Below are 21948 nucleotides of genomic sequence, written 5' to 3' on the forward strand. Positions count from 1 at the left end.
TCAAACTTGATAAAACTAAACCCCCAACCATGAGAAACAGAGGAAGGCCAACAGCCAGAGTAAAACTTTAAGAGTATATAAGAGGGGAGAGAATCCTTTTCCCCAATACAAATGCTTATTCTGAAATGCTGTTAATTAGATCCTGCCAGATTTTAAAAAGATTTGAACAGATACTCTAAGTGAGAATTTGATTTTTTTCCAGTTTCAAATAGTATATAACATCAGTTGCCCACTGACTTAAAAGAGGTGAGCTAGGATTCTTCCATTTGAGCAAGTTAAGTCTATGTGCTAATAGTGAAGTAAAAGCAATGATTGTTTGTCCTTCTCCATTTTAAGCCCATCTAGGGGTACATCGAACACAGTTTTTAATGGATTAGGAGGGATTCTGACACCTAGGCTATCTGAAAGGCATTTAAAGATTTTAGTCCAGAATGATTTTAATTTGATGCACGCCCAAAACATATAGCCTGATGAAGCTGGAGCTCAATTGCAACATTCATGGGTTTGATCTTGCCCTGGAAATATTATGGACAATTTTTAATGAGATAGATGCGCTCAATAAAATAGTTTAAGTTGAATAATTGTATGCTTTGCGCATATGGAGCTTGAGTGAATTCTGTGCATGGCTGCCTTCCACTCCTTTTCTGAAATGTTGAGTAAGAGATCCTTTTCCCACTGTACTTTGGGTTCTTTGAAAGAAAATCAACTTTAAAATGTTGTTATATATTATAGAAATGCTGTCTGGGTCCCCAAGACTGATCAATATTTCTTTGAGGATAGAAGTAGGTGGGAGGTGAGGAAAATTTGGCAGATTTTGTTAGCAAAGTTTCCAGTTTGGAAATAATGAAAATTTGTGTTGAAAGGATGCTACATTTGTAGTGTAATTGTTTGTAGTTCGCTACGCTGCTGTCTACATACAAATCTCTAAGTGATTTAATCCCATACGTTTTCCAAACATTAAAAACTATGTAAGTTTGAGAGGGTGGAAAAAGGTGCTTATTGTGCAGAGGTGCCACAGATAAAAGCTTTTCTGTCTTTAAGTGCTTCCTACATTGGTTGAGTGAATGAAGCACAATTCGGTTGTTAGTATAACAACGATAACTTGTATTTACTGGGGCATAAAGCAAGGAATATAAAGAAGTAGTGCAGGATTTTATTTCTATTGTGGACCAAGCCTGTGTGTGTTTTTATTTTTGTCAATGTCAAGGTTTTTATAGCTTGTATATTTGCTGCCCAGTAATATAATTGAAAGTTAGGTAGAGCCATGCCGCCTTCTGCCTTAGGTCTTTGAAGGGTCATCCTTTGGATCCATGAATGCTTTGAATTCCAAATAAACAAGGTTATGATTGAATCTAATTTCTTAAAAATGATTTGTTAATGTTCATTGGAATGCTTTGAAATAGAAAAAGAAGTTTAGGAAGAATATTCATTTTGACAGTGTTAATTCTCCCTGGTAAAGTGAGATGGAGGGTAGACCATTTATGTAAGTTTTGCTTAAGTTTTTCCATGCAGAAATTTTGTTGAAAAAGAGCTTTATGTTTGCTTGTGATGTATACCCCAGGTGTTTAAACTGATCTGAGATGATTAAAGAGAAGGTATCCAAACTAATATTGTGTGCTAGAAGAGGACACTTTTATTCAAATGAATTTTGAGTCCAGGTATCTTTTGAAATTTTGCTAGTGCTTTTAGGACAGCAAGTGCAGTATTTTGTGGATTGGATATATAGTACCATATCATCTGCATATAGAGATATTTTCTATTCAAGTCCTTCTTTGATAATCCCCTTTATCTCAGAAGCTTTTCTTAGCCTTCTCTCCATGTTCAAAGTAATGATTTAAAAATGAGTTGTTCCATTTCTTTTGTTGTGACGATGTTGAGTTCTGAGTGCAAGTCTATCATTTTCTATAAAATGCCTCATTTGGTAACCTGGCTTGTTCTTCATCTGTTTCACTGATTTCACTAATTTCACTAATTTCACTGATTAACTCATGCCTTCTTGTGAGAGAGGTATGAAATAATCTGTCCACTTAAAAATGCCGTCAGAGTTTCCCAGAGTATTCCTGCAGAGAACTCTGAGATTTGTTTTAAAAAACAAATCTGTTTGCTTAGATATAAACTCTGTACAGTTCTCATCAGCTAATACAAGTGGGTTAAGATGCCAGCTGTAATATGAGTATGTGGGATATAATGATTTGAGCTCCATGATCAAAGGGGCATGGTTGGAGATAACAATAGCATTGTACTTGCAAGATTTGATCGTAGGCAAAAAATTGTTATCTATAAAAAAAATAGTCAATTCTTGAGTAACAGTGATGTACTGGTGAGAACAAGGAATATGCTCTTGAGTTTTGATTTAGAAATCTCCAAGGGTCTGATAAGTTGTGATTAATTAAAAACTGTGTAATTGTTTTTGCAGTGTTATATGTTATCGCTCCTGTGCCAGAAGACCTATCCAGGTCTGAATTTAAGATACAATTAAAGTCTCAGGCCATTATAATTTTATGAGTGTTCACATAAGGAATGGATGAAAATACATTTTGGATGAAGTCTCTATCATCCACATTGAGTGCGTAGATATTTATCAAAATCACTTTACAGTTGAATAAATGTAAAACCGTAGTTCTCTCATGAAAAGCAGACAGACATACAAATGGGTCTAAAAAACTATAAGAAATTTTGCACTTGCACCATGAAATTTTTTAAACCGTTTCTTAGTGAGCACCTATGGGCCAAGGGTAACCTACATTCCAAATTTCAAGTCCCAAGTCCTCACGGTTTGGGAAATTTTTGTGATAAGTGACTCAGTGGTATTTGGCTTTTATATATACAGTATATAGATTGGCTGCTGCTCCACATAAATTTATCATGTGTAGATTTAACCAACTTCTTATTTATATTCCTATCCAGATCATTTATACAGTACATGTTAAAAATGGCAACGGCCTCATCACAGACCCCTGATAAGGTTCCATACACCATAACTCTTTACTACATATATTTTAGCCAATTTTGAACCCATCTACTCACTCAGCCTTTGCATTCACTTACCCGCGATGCACGTTAAACTTACTGACCTAGGACTGGTATCCTTTCTGTGGAATTTTCTTGGTTACTATTACTGTTGTCTAAGGCTCTTGATTCTCACAACAGTGACCTGGAAAAGGATTGTGAAAATGGCTGTAGTGTTTATATATAAGCCACTGTGTTTTATTATATTTATTATTAAGATGTAATAAAATATTTTGTTTGAGATTGTGAGCTTTTGAGTCATTCATTTTCCATAAAACAAAAATATATGAAATATATTTGCCGGACACTGTATAGTGTTGGTATAAAAAAGAGCAAGTAATGACACACTAATTTACACTAATTTTCATAAATGTCATTAATGGTATGTAGGCCTTTAAGTTTTATCCTTCTTAGTCTTATTGCCGTTTATAACTTTAACAACTCAGAGTATAAATGTACACCTGGCGTTGAAAGCAGCGAGGTGTTTTGACCTTTCCCTTACAGGTCCTGACCTTAATACCTTGTTTTGCAAAATGTAGACACTTTTTTTTTTACTTAGATATACCAAAATAAAGAGAAGAACAAACTTTTATGGTTTGAGTGCTAACATCTGGTAGGTAAGCTAAAATAATATGTTATTGTCTAAAAAGTAGCAGATTCTTTTATTTAATTTCAATTTTAAATAGTCAGCACAATACTTAAGTTGATTCTTCCTTCTATTTTCCATTTTAAAAGGTTAACAATAGACATAGAATGAAAACAGATAGATATTACTATTACGTAAGAATGTATAAGAAGTCACTGTTTCTTTTACAGAATGCCAAATACAGTATGTGGAATTAGCTGCTTAGCAGTCTGGATTAATATAGTATTCTGGGAACCATTGTACCTTTACTATGTTATAACATCGGCTGAATAGTAATTGACAGGTTGTAGTGATGAGTTTATTTATTCATCCACATTCTGAAAATGCCTTTTTCTAACAGAGGGCGAAAGTATGATGGAGATAATCAAATGAGGAACAGCATTCACATCTACTGCAACACATTCTCCTGAACACACCAACACTCACATTATACAATTTAACTTTCCATATATGAGTGTGGGAAGGAGAAAATCCATTCTAGTGTGGGAAAAAAATACAAGTTCCACACCCACGGACTAACCCAGCATTCAAGCCAAGATTTCTGGGCGTGAGAGGGAGCCATGTTAACTACTACACCATAGTGTTGCCTGAATGAGTGCTCTTACTGCATAAAGCAGCAACACATTCAAAACAGATTAGGAGTGAAAACCTAGAAAAAAGAGATTGTAACCAAGAAAGAGAACAAGAGGAAAATGACAGATTTGTTAAAACAGCTATCTGGTGTATAAACTTTTAGATGCCTGTAAACATAAAAAAGAAAAATTACAATAATGTGCATGACATTTGATAAAAGGTCCTTCTGTTGGGTGTCAGAGATGAATGAACCCCTTAGCACTGGGTCAAACTGTTACAATAAGTTGTGTATAAATTGATAATTTCTTCTTCTTGTTTCAAAATGCCTGCAAAAATAAAAAAAAAAATACTTAAAAGTTGCCATGCTTGTGACAAGCACAGCACAGATATGTTTATTTAAAAAGCACAAGGTTTTAAGGGAAGTCCACAAGAGTGGTCAAACAGGCTGGGTCAGTAAACGGTAAATCCACCAAAGCAACTAAAGTAAAGGGTCATAGGAAAAAAAAAACTTTGCAGGCAGAAAAAGGAAACCTGAAACAAATGAAACTGATCCATTAGCTACCCTTCTTATTTGGTAAATCTTTTTCTTTTAGAATGAAGTATCCATCCATCCATCCATCCATCCATTTTCCAACCCGCTGAATCCGAACACAGGGTCACGGGGGCTGGAGCCAATCCCAGCCAACACAGGGCACAAGGCAGGAACCAATCCTGGGCAGGGTGCCAACCCACCGCAGAGAATGAAGTATGCAGACACAAAATTCGTGTTACAAGATTTTAATAAATAGCCAACATAATGTCACCTCAGAAATCAACAATGGTGCTGATGGTGACATTGCTGAGAGAATTCCTCAAAAAAATAAATAATTTTAAATATCCTTATTTTCTGAAAGTATACTAACAAAAAAACATTGTTAGGAAAGGCTGATGGAAGGATCCCTAAAAATTAATAAAAAGATAAACAAATGTTGTTTCTACCATTTATATGCTTGTTTAATGTGTAACAGAATAGAATATGACTAGTATGACTATTAGATTAGTTTAGTTTAGTTAGTTTAGTTACATTTATGCTTAGATGCATAATTTTATATATGTAAAATTAGTTACATTATACATCATAATCATACTTTTTCCTAGGTTCAGCTTAGCCTTACAATTAATCATTCTACAACTAAAAAATCAATCATTTATTGTTGTGTTAGCCTTAAGTTTGAAGTGCATAATATGTAAACTAATTCCAGAAGACAGTGTTTAAATGTTGAACTTGGCTATAGTCTGTAATAATAATAATAATAATGACATCTTTATTTATATAGGATGTTATCATACATTTACAGCATACAGGTGCTTTCCACAGATTAATCATCAAAAACAAATATATACCACATTTACTTGGATTATCATTAATTAATATTATGATGATTTATAATAAATTTAAGTATGCTACATACAAACTTAGCCAGGTACTATTAAGCAAAATTTAACCAATGAAGTGCAAAACAAACCTTCACTTTTATCAGAAAAAGTTTTCTATTTAAGGTTGACAACCAGATCTAATCTATATATATAATTCACTAAGGCAGCCAACCATGGCAAGCAAGACACAAGACAGAGCCACGCCCGCCAACTCACAGAGCCCCGCCCACCAACAATTCACTAAGTAGCCGACCATGGCACGCAAGGCAGACACCATGGGATACGCACGACAGCCATGCCCGCCAACTCACAGAGCCCCGCCCACCAACTGTAAGACCATGGGATACGCACGACAGAGCCCCGCCCGCCAACTCTAACCCTCCTCCTGCGTTCACCGCAATGTACTGGAGTGTAAGACTATCGCAGCTGCTACCTCACAAACTGTCCTTATTCCCCGGATATCCCTGACCCCATCAGATTCAAATTTGCCTTTTACTTTTACACGCAGACAATTTCCTGTTAGTTTGGCCTTTGCAATGACAATTAATAAGGCACAGGGCCAAACATTCTAAAAGATATGCCTGTATCTGCCAAAACCAGTTTTCAGTCACGGACAATTGTATGTTGCTCTCTCCAGAGTTCTACCTTTCATTCACTCACAGTCGTATCCTCAAACCCACTACATTTGGACAACTGTGTCTTTCAGGAAGTGTTCACCCATCAATAAATAATTATGCGGCGTATGCTACGCTGCGGGTTGGCTAGTTAATATATATAAAAATAAATATATACAGTACATGTCTACATTTTACCTAGGCATACTGTATGTACATGGCAGTCCACTAAGTTGAAATACTTGATGTTATTAAAGTTAATGAAAAGATACTAAAGCAAATAACACAGTCCACAGGGGTTTCAGTTGATTTAGGATGTACAGTAGATAAAGTTCTTGATTCCTGAATGTGATTGTTTCACCAGCTGACATGGAGGAGAGGAAAACAAAAAAATTCCTGCAATGGGCCATAGGAGAAAAATAAAGGTCTGGAAGGCCATGGTCGGAAGACAGAAAGGAGCAAATCAAATAGTTAGGTCTGATGGTAATCAGTTTCTGTATCCTGAAAGTCAGAATTACCTAGGCTAGCTGGTCGCCCTCCTTCCTCCCTCAGTTGGTATAGTTAGCACAGAATAGAGCACCACACAGAATGGGAGACAAAAACATAAAAAAGCAATGGATTAATACTGGGTACTTATTAATATATCAAAATGCTAGACTTATAATTAGATCATTATATTATGATATAATTACTGGAAGCCAAATTAAAAAAGGGGTTTTAGAAGTTTTTTTAAATGTTTCACAAATTTAACCTGGCATATTTCTATTGGTAAATGTAACAGTTGAGGTATTTATCGACCTCTCGAACCCTCAGGTAGTACGCCAAACACCAGGTAAAAGTCCAAGACCTTTTATTTTTATAATAATACTGTGCAATAAGCACCCTCCACTCCACACTACACATACAAATATCAATACTCAATAATTAAATACAAATACCACTCCTCCTATCCCAGACCCTTCGCCACCCTTTCTCCCAGCTCAGCTCAATGTCTGGGCTTTCCCAGAGTCCTTTTATACTCCCTGACCCAGAGGTGTTTCTGCCCAATAGTCCACAAGTCCTTATTCCTTCCGGGTCAGGGTAAACAGTCCTTATATTCAACCTGGAAGTACGTCATCTCTCCTGTTCACGTGACCAGGATGTACTTTTAGGTTATAGGGCACATAAGAGTCCGTGAGCCTCCCTACAGCGACTCCTGGTGGTCCCCAAGGTATCCAGCAGGGCTGTGTATAAAAACTACAAAGTCCATGAGGCCCTGCTGGAATTCGGGGCACGTCCATGCTGTCGGGAGAGCTTCTCCTGGCGGCCTGGGGGTTAGGGCCGGAAACTCTCGCCAACCATCCATCACATAAACTATTTCAAATTGTAGGTGCATAAGAACAGAAATCTGCCTCACCACTTATTTTATGCCTTGATCTGGGAATAACGAATAAACTAGAATTTACAGATATAAGACTGTGATTTGGTAAATAAGGACAACATAAATTCTGAGACGTAGGTTGGGGATTTCTTGATATTACCATGCAAGTGTTGTTTATTCCAAAGATGTGCTTAAGAGGTGATCCTAAGTTGGGTACCTGTGCTCTGCAATGACACCTGCTCAGGGTTGTCTCTTGCTTTGTACCCAGTGTGGACAGTAGAGGACACTGCAGCTCCTAAAACTCAGGACACAAGTGCAGTCACACAGTCAAAAGGCTTCAATAGAAGTGGTTTTATTAAATTCAATAACTAATACAGGTTTCAATACTCCCTTAACAGACTTTCCTCCACAATAAATACTTCATCTCTTCTCCAGGCAAGCTTTGTCCACCTTCCACCTGACTTAGCTCAATTGGATTAGGCCCGGGTGACTCCTTTTATCTAAGGACTCAGGAATACTTCTGGTTTCAAATGACTACAGCTTGGCAGCACTTCTGGGTCAGGCAGAACCTCCTTCAAGGTGTGATCCTTTCTTATAGCTCCCTCTGGTGGCACCCACACACCCCAACAGAGTTGTTCTCCAAGACTACATGTCCGAAGGTGCCTTGTGAAGTATGAATGTGAGCTCTGCCTGAGAGAAGCTGCCACCTAGTGTATTGGGGGAATAAGTAGCCCCCAGAGACAGTCCTTCCCTGTCTTTCGATTTTATCCTGGCCAAGAAAGGTAGTGAAAACACATCCAGCCAGGACATGTGTCCATCCACCTGGGGCTTCATGTTCAGGTTAGGAACCTTCCTCTTTCTTGGTCAGGATGCCAGTCCATCCTGTTTGGCACTTACACCAGAACTATACTTATATTATTGTAGGAAGGGAAAGTTAAAAATGTGAAAAATAATTATAGCTGCTGCCTCCGCGACCCGACCTCGGATAAGCGGAAGAGGATGGATGGATGGAAGGACCTAGAGTGCAGATTACACTTACACTATCAACTAATTTTCTTGTTTGTTTCCATCTAATCATTTCTGACTCTTCATGACTGAATGATACTAGCTTTCTATTTTTTTATTTTTGATGATGTGTTTCAGTTCTTTATTTGCATATAATTTTCTTCTATAATACTGTTTATTCTCCTCCATTTTTACATTCTTTAACAAACCCTAATCTTTACAGTGTAACTTGTATAATTTAGCTTCAGATGGGCTGTGTGAAATACCTGTGTGAAATCAGCTCTGGATTTATGAAAATACTGATTTTAATGTATTTTGCTTAAATAGACACAGAAACCTTCCTTTGGTTACGTAGTAAATAGCATCATCTTTCTTTCATTATTCTTTTTCGATATTCCTGTTTTCACAGTGTTATGATAATGAATCATATGTCAGGCTTATGATGGTGGGGATGACAGGAAGTAAAATGAGAGTAAACCATTTGTGCTGTTTTTGAGTCTGTATGAAGCACCTATTGCAATAGCCCATGTCTTTCTGTCTGCATGAAAGAACTCTGCCCTCTGTGGAACAATTTTGTTGAAATGTGGCATATTTATTCTGCTTGGAAATTTGTCAAGACAGTTCAAATTTTTTTGAGATATCGTGAACAGATTGCACTGTATAGTTTTAAAACTTCAAAATCTCCCACTAAAAAGTGTTTGCAAATTTGCAAGCTTGTCTGTCTTAAAACAGAGAAATGTTCTTTGCGACTTCAACTGTGAATTTATTTACTGTCTCAATTTAATCTTGACAGTGATTACACCGACTTGTGTATTTTGTATATTGTCCTCCTTTGCACTTCCGATAGATGCAATCTACAAATGCAGGGTGGAAGTCACTATTACTGGCTGCTTGCGTGCGTACAGGACAACAATCCTTCATTGACAAGTTGAGATGGGTACATATGTATGGGTACACATCAGCTAGTTGTTTCTGTTTTATGAACTCTTTCCAGTATCTTGTGTGCAAACAGATGAGAAGCAGTGCACCTGCATTTCACTCCTCTGGATGTTTTATTTTGTAAACGGTAAGGTAAATGATTTTCCTAACCATAAATGTATAAAATAGAAGCACGGAAAACAAAAGATTATCTAGATACGAATATTCTCGCGGTACAGAAACAGTTTCATCCCAAGAACTATAAACGCAATCAATCAGTCCATCAAGTGCTCCTTGTAGAACTGTTTGTACTTATAAGTACAATTACCTCACTGTAAACTTGCGATACAGTTATAATATTAAACAACCTGAATCACTTTATAAAGTGCATATTTACATATGATGACAATGTCATTTTTAAGATGAAATGCAGAAAAATATGTTTATTATATTATACAGATAAAACTTTAACTTCATTTAAATAATCTACATTGTTAATAATTAAACATGTGAGGACACGGTGTCGCAGCGCTAGCAAGGAGCTGGCGCTCCGTTCACGGATTGTTCCTGCCTCGCGCTGTATTCTTACTGGAATAATTAAAAACATATACTACGAAGACATTTCAATGTTCTTTAAAAGATTTGAAGAATTGGCGTTCTCAGCTTACAGATGGCTTAACGTCTATTACAGAGCTGATTGCGTGGCGATTGGGTATTTGGAGAAAGAAAAGAAAGGACAGGAATTGGTGGTTAGTATGTTTGAAAGAGACTAGTACTGCTGCAATAAATTATTTCATTGAAGGCCACGCATGGTGCAGCAGGCATCTTGTGTGAGGCATGAACAATCACTGTGCCACCGTGTTCCCATGTTTAATACATGCTTTAATTCCTATCATCATGAAAATTATATCAGGTATACATCTCAGTATTTAAATTATTCAGAGAGCTGTAATATCATGAATGTAATGGATTCTGTGTCCTTTCGGAGGAAGAGAAAGCTCGTTTAAAAAGCACGTAGTGATTCACACACATAGAGCACATAGAAGAACACATACAAAACAAAGCATTTAACGTGCTGCTTTAGTTACGATGGTATTTGAGAAACTAGTAAATTAAACGATTTTTAGATGAAGTTTATAATGTTCTACTTCAATAACAAAATAAACTACATGATTAAAGTGGAAATATCGAGATTAAAGTTGACATTTAGAGCTTTTTTCCCACTGTCTCCCTATTTTTTTTTTCTTTTCTCTATACCCTATTAAGCTTTCATATGACACTCAGACGGTGGGCTAAGACTCGCCTTTTCACTGTGACTTTGATATCTGGCAACTACTTTTTTATTTCGGGCACTGTGCGACTTTGTGAACTTGAGGTTTCGAGTTTCTCTGACACTCTATGTCACTCAATCAACTTCCTTTTGTTGTTTATGCCACTGTTTAAACCAACAAATTGTATGTTTTTGGTACTCACTGAAATTCTTCTCTGTCCCCCCGTGCTTTTGCCATTGCCTTTTGACAGAACACTGAGCTTAAGGGCTATTTATATTGATTTGCATATTCAAAGAGGCGTAATTCTGGGAGGAGTTTGGGGATTGGCAGCAGGCGCGTGCACTTGCATTACTTTTCACACTGACCGGGATTTATGGAGCGGAAGAACGTGGAAGTTTGCGAAGGCACAGATTTATGCATCTGGAATTTTTTGTGCGTATGAACATTTCCGCTTTTGTCCGTACACCATGTTTTAGTGTGAATTCTACTCATGGCGTTATGCATGAGGCCCCAGGACTTCTGAAACAATGTCCTTTGAATAGACGAGGTTATTTGGACACAAAACCAGAAGACCTGTTTAGTGAAAAACAAAAAACTTGATAACAACTGTACAAAATGCTGTATGAAATGTTTAAGATTTGATCTACCTTGCTGCATCACAGCCTGGACAGCTAAGCATCATAAAATCCACTATACATTCTTCATTTTTTCAGAAGGTGTTTGAGGGTAATGGGAGACCATCCATCAGAAGTTTGAAGCTCAACCAAAAGTGGATCTTGCAGCATGACAATGACCCTAAACATTCCAGTTAATACATCAAGGAATGGCTAAAAATAAAGAAATGGCAGGTTTAAGGAATGTCCAAGTGAAAGACCAAGTCTGAATCACATGGAGATTCTTTATAGAGATTTGATGCGGACTGTGCATGCAGGACAGTCTTTCATAGCCAAAAGAAATTCAGTATAAAGGAGTAGGAAAAATGTTCTCCCAATTGACGTACTGTATGAAGCTGAACAACAATTATGGGAAACACTTACTTGAGATAGTTTCTGCTAAAAGGGGCAAAGTCAGGCATGAGAGAAATTTGTGTATTTACGTTTTCCACAGACAGGCATATCTGTTAATTTTTTCACTGGATAAATTATTGTAAAGTCATATTGTTATTTATTTAATTTTTGTAAATTAGATTATCTTCTTAAAGATACTGTTTTAAATGAAGATCAAATCTTGATATGTCATATATTTTAAAAAAGAAAAAAAAAAAAACATTTCATGTACTAGGGTGTTGTACCGTGTTAGCCATTATGAATGTAGAGAAAAGCCAAGCAAAATTTACTATCTAAGCATGCAAAGATGAACATATTACTAGTACACTGCTTTTCTGTTTGTTTTCTTCAGGCATCTGGGTAGGTTGATTGCAATCTGTAAATTGGTCCTTTGTAGATATGTGTGTGAGTGTGCCTTTTGATGATGCAGTATCCCAATTTTCGTTTATTGCTATATTATAACACAGTAATGGAATAAGGAAATGTAAAAAGTAATCAATGAATTCAGTCTGAATTACATTTTTCTAATACTTTTGATATTTTATCAGTGTTTATTTAGTTTTTGTCTTTTTTACACTTTCTTCAATCCATTGACATTCATACTATTCCTGTACAGGACTGAGGGAGTCAAAGCCTATACTTCCATCATCAAGTACAACTAGCCCATACAAAACATACTCATGCACACAACCACATTCAGTCATACTATGGTAGATAAAGACCTAATTAACATGAAATGTGTCTCTTTGAGTTAAGGAGGATATCAGATTATCCAGAGACAACCTCTACTGACATAGAATGTCCATGTAAACCAGTCATTATGCCAGAAAAGTATCTAAATCTAAGGAGTTATGAAACAGCAGTGGTAACTACAGAGCTGCCAAGATCCCTATCTACTGTCAACTGCACACAATAGACTTTTTGTACTCTCCTGTATTTCAGCTATGTGATAAATCAAGTTTCAGTAGATAAGAGGACAATCCACAACCCAGTCTTAACTATTTTAATACAGAGAAACCCCATCAACATTTAAGCCCTCCCTCAGTTCCTTCACTTCCTCACCAGCAAGATTGGGGAGAGTATGTATATGTGGGTGGGTGTGTGTGCGTGTGTGTGTGTGTGTGTGTGATAGCATGCACTTCAGACAGGCAATCTACCTTAGACAATGTAGAGGGTTCAATAAAGTTCAAAGATGCTTCCTTCTTGAACAGTTGTTTGACCTATAGTGGTAAAGATTTCTGTAATAACCAAACATGGCCTATTTAATAAATGCGAATGTGTGTTTATGTATGAAAAAAAGTTTAAGGTATAGTTAATTTATAAGGTTTTGCACTTTTCTATTATCGCACTATATTGTAAATATGTTTTATATTGTAAATAAGTGGAAGCCCTCAATAATGACATCAGTGAAACAAAGTAGACTGAATTGAATATATTAGTACTATAAGTGCTCACGTGTGTTTCCAAACATGCTTTAACCAGTGTACAAAATGCAGTCTTTTTTTTCTTTTCTTAAGATAAATTAAAAATTAAAATAAACACATTAAACATTAAGTATAAGCTGTACGTTATTTACAGCCACAAAAAGTGTTGCAGAGTCCTATGCTTGTCAAATGCAATAGAGTTAATTTTTGTCTTTTTCCTTTCCCCAGTCTAGCCAAATTGCTAAAAATACATCAACACCATTTGTTTTACGAGCTAAAGGGCTGATTGTTAACTGGTGGAAAGACCTGGTGTTCAGGTACCTGCATAAGAAAGACTGGAAGCAAGTGGTAGACGAGGCTCATCTACAACAGATTCAGAGGTAACTTAAACTATTAACAATCATAAAACTTTTACATAAACATGCAATTAACTAAAAACAAAACAGAAAAGGTATCTTTTTATACTTAGTTTCTTTATTCTTTTGCTGTAAACTTGTGGAATGTGTTTCTTCCTTTTATTGTACATGTGTGTTTAATATGTTATTTATTAGGCATAATGATATTAAAATAATGTGAAAGGTGCTGTATAAAACAGTCATGAATTGATATTTCGAATGAAACAAATACTGATTTTTAAAAATTTTTTACAGATATTGTCCAATTACATTTTTTCTGTCATCAAAGTAAATAACTAGAGAACAATCATCTGTATTTTGCATTGAAGCACATACTCTCAGAAAAATAGGTAATTTTGTCATACAGCCTAGTGCTAGCCCAAAATACCCATTCTTATCTCAAATCAGGCCGTGGAGCACAAAACACTTGAGCATTAAGTGAAATAGCACTTTGCTTGACGTATAATTTTAATTAAACTTCTTCAGACAAACAGGTGTGAAGGAAACACCATCAACATCATCAGCTAATAGTCTCTGGTAAAACAGGAGGGACATTTTTTTTTATCTAAGTAAGGTCTTGACTCTCCATCTGTGTTTAGATAGCTTGGTTGAGAAAGAATGTCCAAAGCCCGATGGCTAGATAACTTCAAAATAGATAGCCCTCAGATGTTAAACTATTGTGATAAAATGACAGTCTGTGAGTATAGAAGAAGCTTCAACAAGTACTGTTATCATTTTATTCAAATATTATTTACAAAATTATCCAAAAATCATACAGTTCCATAAATACCACGTCTTCCCTCTCTTACTGTCTGTTACCAGAATATTCCAACAACTTGTTAGTTATATGAAATATTTTGTGCTAAACCTTCAGCTCTGATCCATTTTGTAATTTGTCTTTATCTGTTTACATTTCAAAGGGATCTTGTTTTTACAACAAATTTTTCCTTGGCTTTAGCTTTGTGTATTGTTTATTTATTTATTGTAAATCATTTTGGTATTTTCATGAATGAAATTATTTGTGTCTTTTAATATATGTTTATTTTTCCTTGATTACCTTCTTTGGCAATAGTTTTGCAAGCATCTTCCTATTTTCTGGATTGTTTTGTTTTTCTTTGCCTCCTTCCAGTTAAAGAGGTGTACAGCTAAAAGGGCCACCTAAGACTCTATTTAAAATTTTTGTTGTTATTCCTTCTATTCTTAATCATCGTCTACAGTTTGAAATGGATTACCTAAGGTTAGTTTGGAATTCTTTGATTTAGTATTTTAGCCTTGCATCAGTTTGTCTTTGCCTCATTATAGAATTTGTGGTGTTTTGTTTTTTTATCCCTGGCCCTTTTTCTCATCATAGTATTTTTTTAATCCTAACTGGTTCCTTGGCCTTTGTTTTTATTGTATTTTTGCTTCTTACCCAATTTTTGTAATATTTTGATTGATCTTTAACTAATTTATTTTGATTAAGTGATTAGTCGATGTATCAAACTGTGACGTCTGAAGACTAAGGAATCTATTAGTATTATTTAATTTTTGTTCCAATGTGTTTTTTACCAGTGACAACACTTGAAAGACTGGTGCTAAATTTAATGAGGTGTTTTGGTGTTTTTTTTCTTTGTAAAACAAAAGCAATCTTGTATAATTAAACAGAATTTAGAACTGGTTTAGCAAACTAACGTGATAAATAATGAGCCTTGGTTTGTTTTCAGTCAGTCTACTTTTTTCCATTACGAAAGCATTACTTTCCAGAGGCTGTTACTGACTGAAATAACACACATTCCTTTCAATCAAATGTTCCTGTCATAAGGTCAACATACTAAGCAGAAATATCCATCAAAAAAATTAATTAAAATTCTCCTGATTTTATTTAATTTTTGCATTATATGTTTAACATGCCTCAGTAGAGCAAAAAACATCATCAAGGACAGCTCCCACCCTGGCTCTGATCTGTTTGACCTGTTGCCCTCAGGGAGGCGCTACAGGTGCATCAAAACAAGGACAAAGAGACTCGAGAACAGTTTTTTCCCAAAAGCCATAACCATTCTAAACTCACATATGCACTGACTACACAGTCTAATCCCCCAACCCCTGGACTTCCTTCTATCCATCAACTGTGCAATATCCAATATCTAAATGGTACTGATAATAACTGTGTAATATCTGTATACTGTAAAATATCATTACTCTCAGGGTCCAACATCCACTACTTACTGCACATGATCATCATTATTGTGCAATATTTAAATTATGTGCAATAACCCAATAGGGCAATAGTTATTTATTCTTTCCAGTATTTAAATAATGTGCAATAACCCAATAGTGCAATAGTTATTATTCTTTCCATATGTATATAGCATCGCAAAACTTTTTTTTGCAACTTCTTTGCAATTTTTTGCAACTTTTTGCACCATTTGTTTATTTACTTGTTGTGTTCTACATATATGTCTGCACTGAAGGAGCTGCTTTTAATCTCATTGTACATGGGTATAGTGACAATAAAAAGGCATTCATCATTCATCATATAAATTACAAACACGCAAATTCTATTCTATTCTGTAATGGCCCTATTTTTAAAAAATAATAATAAGAAGAAACGTAGATACTGACATTTATATGAAAGCGGTCTAGTGGCTGACAGGTTATGAAATGTGGTCAGTGTAAGCTGTTACCTTAAGGTAATGTCACCACCATTCAGTCAAGAATCCTTCAGAATGCCACAATTGCTTTTACTTTATCTGCCTAATCCTCCCATGCTGTCATCTCAGCTATTATTTTGTTACTGGAAATTGTATGAACACTTTCTTGAAAGGATTAATTTTGATTAAGCAACTAATTCACAATAAAAAGTAGTGTCTTAGAAACTTGAAAATAGCAATGTTGTGATAACTCAGTATTAACTGATTCCCATGCATGTGTTCATATACAGAGAACTTCAACACCTCAAAAATGAACTTCACTATCTGTTTAAACATGTAAATAATGTAGTATGCTGTGTGGCCTGTAGGAGGTGCTCCAGCTCCCCAAACACCCAACACAAGTCAGGCTCGCACACAAGTCACAGCAAACACAAGGATTTTATTCATGGGAAACTCTTCTGTCTTTGTCTTCCTTCTTCTTCTTCTCCTTTCACTCTCTTTCTGTCACTGCCTCCTCCATTCCTCCCAGCAAGCTTGATCCTCTTCCTTCTTCCTGACTCTGGCTTCCAGAGCAGTGGCAGACAGCTCCTTTTAAGTGATCCCAGAAGTACTTCCGGTGTCCCAAAGGCTTGGCCTGGGAGCACTTCTGTATAAGGAGGGTGCCCCATAAAGTAGGGCATGCTAGTCCCTGCAGCACCCCCTGGCTGCACCCATGGAACCCTACAGGGCTGTGTTGAAGAACTCCCAATTCCTATGGTGCCCTGTGGGAATCCGTGGTGCTGCTGCAACACAGGGGGCTGCCACCTGCTGGCTCGGAGGAGATAATGTCCTCTGTATGCTATCTCACCCAATTCTCCTCAGCTGAGGCTGTCCCAGACAAGCAAGGTTTGCGGCCATCCCTCCTAGCTGATAAAGAAACTAAGATCCAATCCATGAAGAAATGCTGTAGCATCTCATTTATATTTTAAAGAGCATTTATAGTAAAAATTGTGTATAAAAAGAAACAATAAACACAAAGGAAACATGCATTGGAAATATTCTTGCAGTCCTGCTTTGTATTTAGCAGAACCACTATATTAAAAATGTTTTGAAAAATGATTTAAAACACAGAATTAAGAGTCCTAAAATAAAAAAAATAAAAAAGGCATCATTATCAGTATCATATTTCTATACATATTTATTATCTGTCCAAAACTAGATCCAGTAGAACTGGGATATTCCCAGAAATTCACTAATACTAAACATGTTCAATGTTCTACATCACAATTCTACAGGCATCCAATAAATAAGATATAATTTTGCATCTTAACTTTAGAGGAATCTTCACAATTTCAACATGCCATGCATTAATATTAGCAGTACAGAGCACTTGACAGCATATTAGAGGAGTAGCTTATATAACCTGTAACTTTAAGGGATCTGTTTTAGCTACATCCCAATACTCCATACAACCATAAGCTAAATTGTCTTAAAAGGCATGAAATATTGTTAGCAAAGTTTCTCTAGATGCTCCCATATATGAAGTCACAGAACATATACAGTATAGTAAGTGAATAACTTTCTTGCATTTATCCTCTAAAGACATTTATGACTTTTAAATGTAAATCTCACATTAAACTTCAAGGCTAAAAACTTAAAAACCTGAAACATTTAGCAAAATCTGACTATATTACTGACAATCATTACTTAGACACTTTATTAGATAAATCAGGACTGTGTGAGGTGACAACTGTTATACTAAGGCTGTCCCCATCATTGGTGTACCGATGTAACTGCTGAAGAGAAGTTAGTTTGGAGTTTATGGGAATGACTGGGAGATGAGACAAGGTTGGGAAACAAAGCTACGGTCAGACTGGGAGCCAGGAAAATATGACAGTCAAAGCTACAAGCACATACTAAAGAATGAGCAGAACACAATAAAAAAGTAATCTCTTTTATATGGAATAACCTCCTTTCTGCCAAAAAACAATAGACTGATACGTTTCTTGAGAAAGAAGTTTCATTTTGACCATTTTTGAACCAAAAAAAATTAACTTGAGGAATGCAATCACTTTGCAACAAATGTGAAAAGAATAACAGTTTTCAGCAGTTATAATGTAAGTTAAAAGATTTCTCTTATAACCAATTAGCATTTATAGATGACTAATTAAAGATAAGACAAGGGAGTTTACCATTAAGGCACTGAAGGAATGACTTCTGAAAATGGGCTTTGCAGTCTGTTGTGGTGTGGAATTTTGTATATAAGTTGATAAATATTTTGTATGTCTTTACTTGTAACTTAGACAAAGAAATGTAATATTAGTGTTACATTATTGATAGGAACAGCAATGGTTTGATAGTTAAGTGATTCTTTGCAGGACTCTCTCAATCAACTCCTGCATGGAGGCCAATTACCTAGATGGCATGCTTCTTCTTAACAAATGGTATTGGGGGCAGGTGTGAAACCATTGTGTCGCACCAGAATTCTATTGGTCTAAAGTTGCCTATTAGGCTTTAAATCAGAAGCCATTAAGTACCTCAATGCCCTATTTGTTGCAAGTTTTGGAAAGAGAGATTATAAATTTGTTGCTTTACTCCTTCCTCCCTCTCCCTCTCTCTCTCTCTCTCTCTCTCTCTCTCTCTCTCTCTCTCTCTCTCTCTCTCTCTCTCTCTCTCTCTCTCTCTCTCTCTCACCCCCCCATCACCATGAAGGAGCATCTTTTACGCCATTTCCATGAAAAGGACAACACAATAAAGAGCACAGCTCAGTAGCCATATTGAGACAGGCATGTGGCCTGTTCTGAAGAAAGCTGACCAAAAATGATGCCATTTGTCATTTAACCAGTAATTGGTATTAGAAACATTAGTAATGTCTTGGCCATATTTTTAAATAAATATAATGGGATCTTAATGAAAAAAGTATTTTATCAAAATTATTAAAATTTCTGGGCAAGTCCAAACTTTTCATTGGTTGTTTTAGCAGTCATAGTCACAATTAGGCATTATATAGGCATATTGCATTTGGTATAAAGGAACCCCAGTAATCAACCTGTGACTTTAACAGCATTTAAAAAACACAATGGGAAGTACAATATCCTGCATAACACACTTTCAGGGTTTGTACAGTAGATAGGTTGATGGATGGATGGAGGACTAATTATTAAGTAGCTCTCTGTATACACAAATACGGTACAGTAGCATTTTGTGTATACATATATATCCATGACTATAAATTATAGCTACAAGAATAAAAAAGCTAGGTTGTGCAGGTATTGGAACTGCTGTCTCACATGTTGCAGACTCCTTCCACAGCTGCAGTCAGGGAGGGTAATGGAATGCTCCTTACAGATGATGCTGCAGTTGTGACCCGCTGGTCTGGCTACTTTGAGCAGCTGTTTAAAGCTGATCCTCTGGCTAGAACATTGGACATCTCTGGGTCCACTGTGTGATATAGCGGGTGCACGGTTCAGAAAGAATGGCCAGTTTTAAATAAATAATCACCGCACTCGCTTCTTAGAGGGGGCGTGGTAGTGTGGCTGGAGTAGTTCCAGGGCGCGATGTGGGCATGGGCGTTTCTGCACTGAAATGCACAGGTATGGGATTGCCTGTGTCCGTAATTGATGCCAGGAGCTGCTAATCACTACACCAGTGCCACGTCCCCATTATAAATAGGAGAAGCGGGAGTGGGGAGGAGAGATCTAGAAAAAGAGAAGGACGCACATTAAGGGAGAAGAAGGCTGGAGAAGGAGAGCCGGTGCGAGCGAACGAGCAAGCGAGAGCAGGCTCGCTGGAGGTTGCATGCAGCTGGTAGGAGAGCCCATTAGGAGGAGTGTTAGGCCGACACTCTGGGGGCAGAATGAAGCAGTTGCTCCAGCTGAGCAGTTTGGAGGAGCTGGAGTGACCGGCAGAATAGACGACTTGCCATGGAAGGCAGCAGCAGTCAGGAAGGCTAGGGAGACTTGATCCCCAGTATGAGCACCGTGGCTGCTGGGGATCCCAAATCTTGGTCCGGCTGGAGTTCTACGTAACCAGGGAACAGAAGGCTACTAGACCAGAGTAGAAGGCAGCTGCACCTGCAGATAGAATCCCCTGAGAGTTGCAGGGGAGCCGCCAGGTAGAAAGAAGAAAGCATGGGGTTTTTAAAGAAAGGACTGCTTCCAGCCAGTATTTTAACCTTGTTTTTAAATTATTTATATTATTATTTTTAAATTATTTATTTTGGATTTTAATGGATCCACTTGTTGTCTTAATGGATTATTTATTGATTGATGTTTTGAGCACTGCACTTTATTTGGACACTGTTTTAGTTTTGTTTTATTGAAATAAAGCACTTTTGTACTTTGCACCTTTACCTTGCTTTGTATGGCAGTGTTTCCCAACCTTGGTCCTGGGGGCACACAGTGGCTGTAGGTTTTTGTTCCAACCAACTTCTGTTTTTAATTGGACTCCTGGGCTAATTAAGTGATGTGTTATTTCCCAAGTTCTGTGTTTTGGGAACAATATAGAAATTAGAAAACTAAGTTTGGTATATATATATTGTGACAGTTTAAGGTCTCCGTGACCCCTTGAACCCTCAGACTAGACGTCAGACACCAGATAAAAGTCCAATAATAATATTTATTATATTAATAAAGTGCACAAAGCACCCTCCACTCCACAATACTCAATAAATCAATAATAACAATAATCCTCCTCACTCCCAGACACGTTGCCACCCTTCCACCCAGCTCAGCTCAACGTCTGGGATTTCCCATCGTCCTTTTATATTCCCTGACCCGGAAGTGTTTCCCATCTTACAGTCCATGTGATTTCTTATCACTTCCGGGTCAGATTAAAAAAGTCCTTCTTTTCAACCCGGAAACACGTAATTCCCTCTGGTCATATGATTATGACGTGCTTCCGGGTTATAGGGCACGTATAAGTCCTTGAGCCTCCCTGCAGTGAATCCTGGCGGCTCCGACGTTATCCAGCAGGGCTGTGTATTAAAACTCCATTGTCCATGATGCCCTGCTGGAATTCGGGGCATCTCCACGTTGCAAGGAGAGCTCCATCTACCGGCCTGGGGGTATTGGCCGGGATGAATGGCCAGCCATCCCTCACAATATATATATATATAATATATGTACCAAGCAGTTATATGGGAATTTACTAATTAGTGGGTCTGATATTAAAGTAGTTGCAGCCTTTGATTATTCAGTGTTGTTTGCCAGCGTGTCTGCTCTGCTCATTTTTAATTGTCATTAATATGATACAATGAAGGGGAAAAACTGCACAGAGAAAGGGCAAAATATAATGAAATCAACAAAAGAAAGTTAAGCATTTAAATCTATAGCAAAAGCAGAAATATTTCTAAATCTATACTAATTAATAAAAGGCAAAGCCCTCACTGACTCACTGACTCACTGACTGACTGACTCACTCATCACTAATTGTCCAACTTCCCGTGTAGGTGGAAGGCTAAAATTTGGCAGGCTGATTCCTTACAGCTTACTTACAAAAGTTAGGCAGGTTTCATTTCGAAATTCAACGCGTAATGGTCATAACTGGAACCTCATTTTTGACAATATACTGTAATGGACGGCAGCTTGATGGCCGTGGGAGACGGAGTTGAGTGTCACGTCATCACGCCTCCCACGTAATCACGTGAAAAGACTGTGAACTG

The 21948-nt window shown here is 36.9% G+C and overlaps 1 protein-coding gene across 1 annotated transcript in view; it reads left to right on the plus strand.

Annotated features, from left to right (window-relative positions):
• The window catches only part of LOC114657583 (transient receptor potential cation channel subfamily V member 6-like), an 83263-nt gene that overhangs the window by 6190 nt on the left and 55125 nt on the right, over positions 1–21948 (plus strand). The window contains exon 2 of the mRNA XM_028809467.2: positions 13511–13662. Within this exon, the coding sequence (XP_028665300.1) occupies positions 13511–13662 (152 nt within the window). The remainder of the gene's footprint in view (positions 1–13510; positions 13663–21948) is intronic.

The sequence above is a fragment of the Erpetoichthys calabaricus genome, chromosome 9 (genome assembly GCF_900747795.2).
Source record: "Erpetoichthys calabaricus chromosome 9, fErpCal1.3, whole genome shotgun sequence".
NCBI classification, from domain to species: domain Eukaryota; kingdom Metazoa; phylum Chordata; class Cladistia; order Polypteriformes; family Polypteridae; genus Erpetoichthys; species Erpetoichthys calabaricus.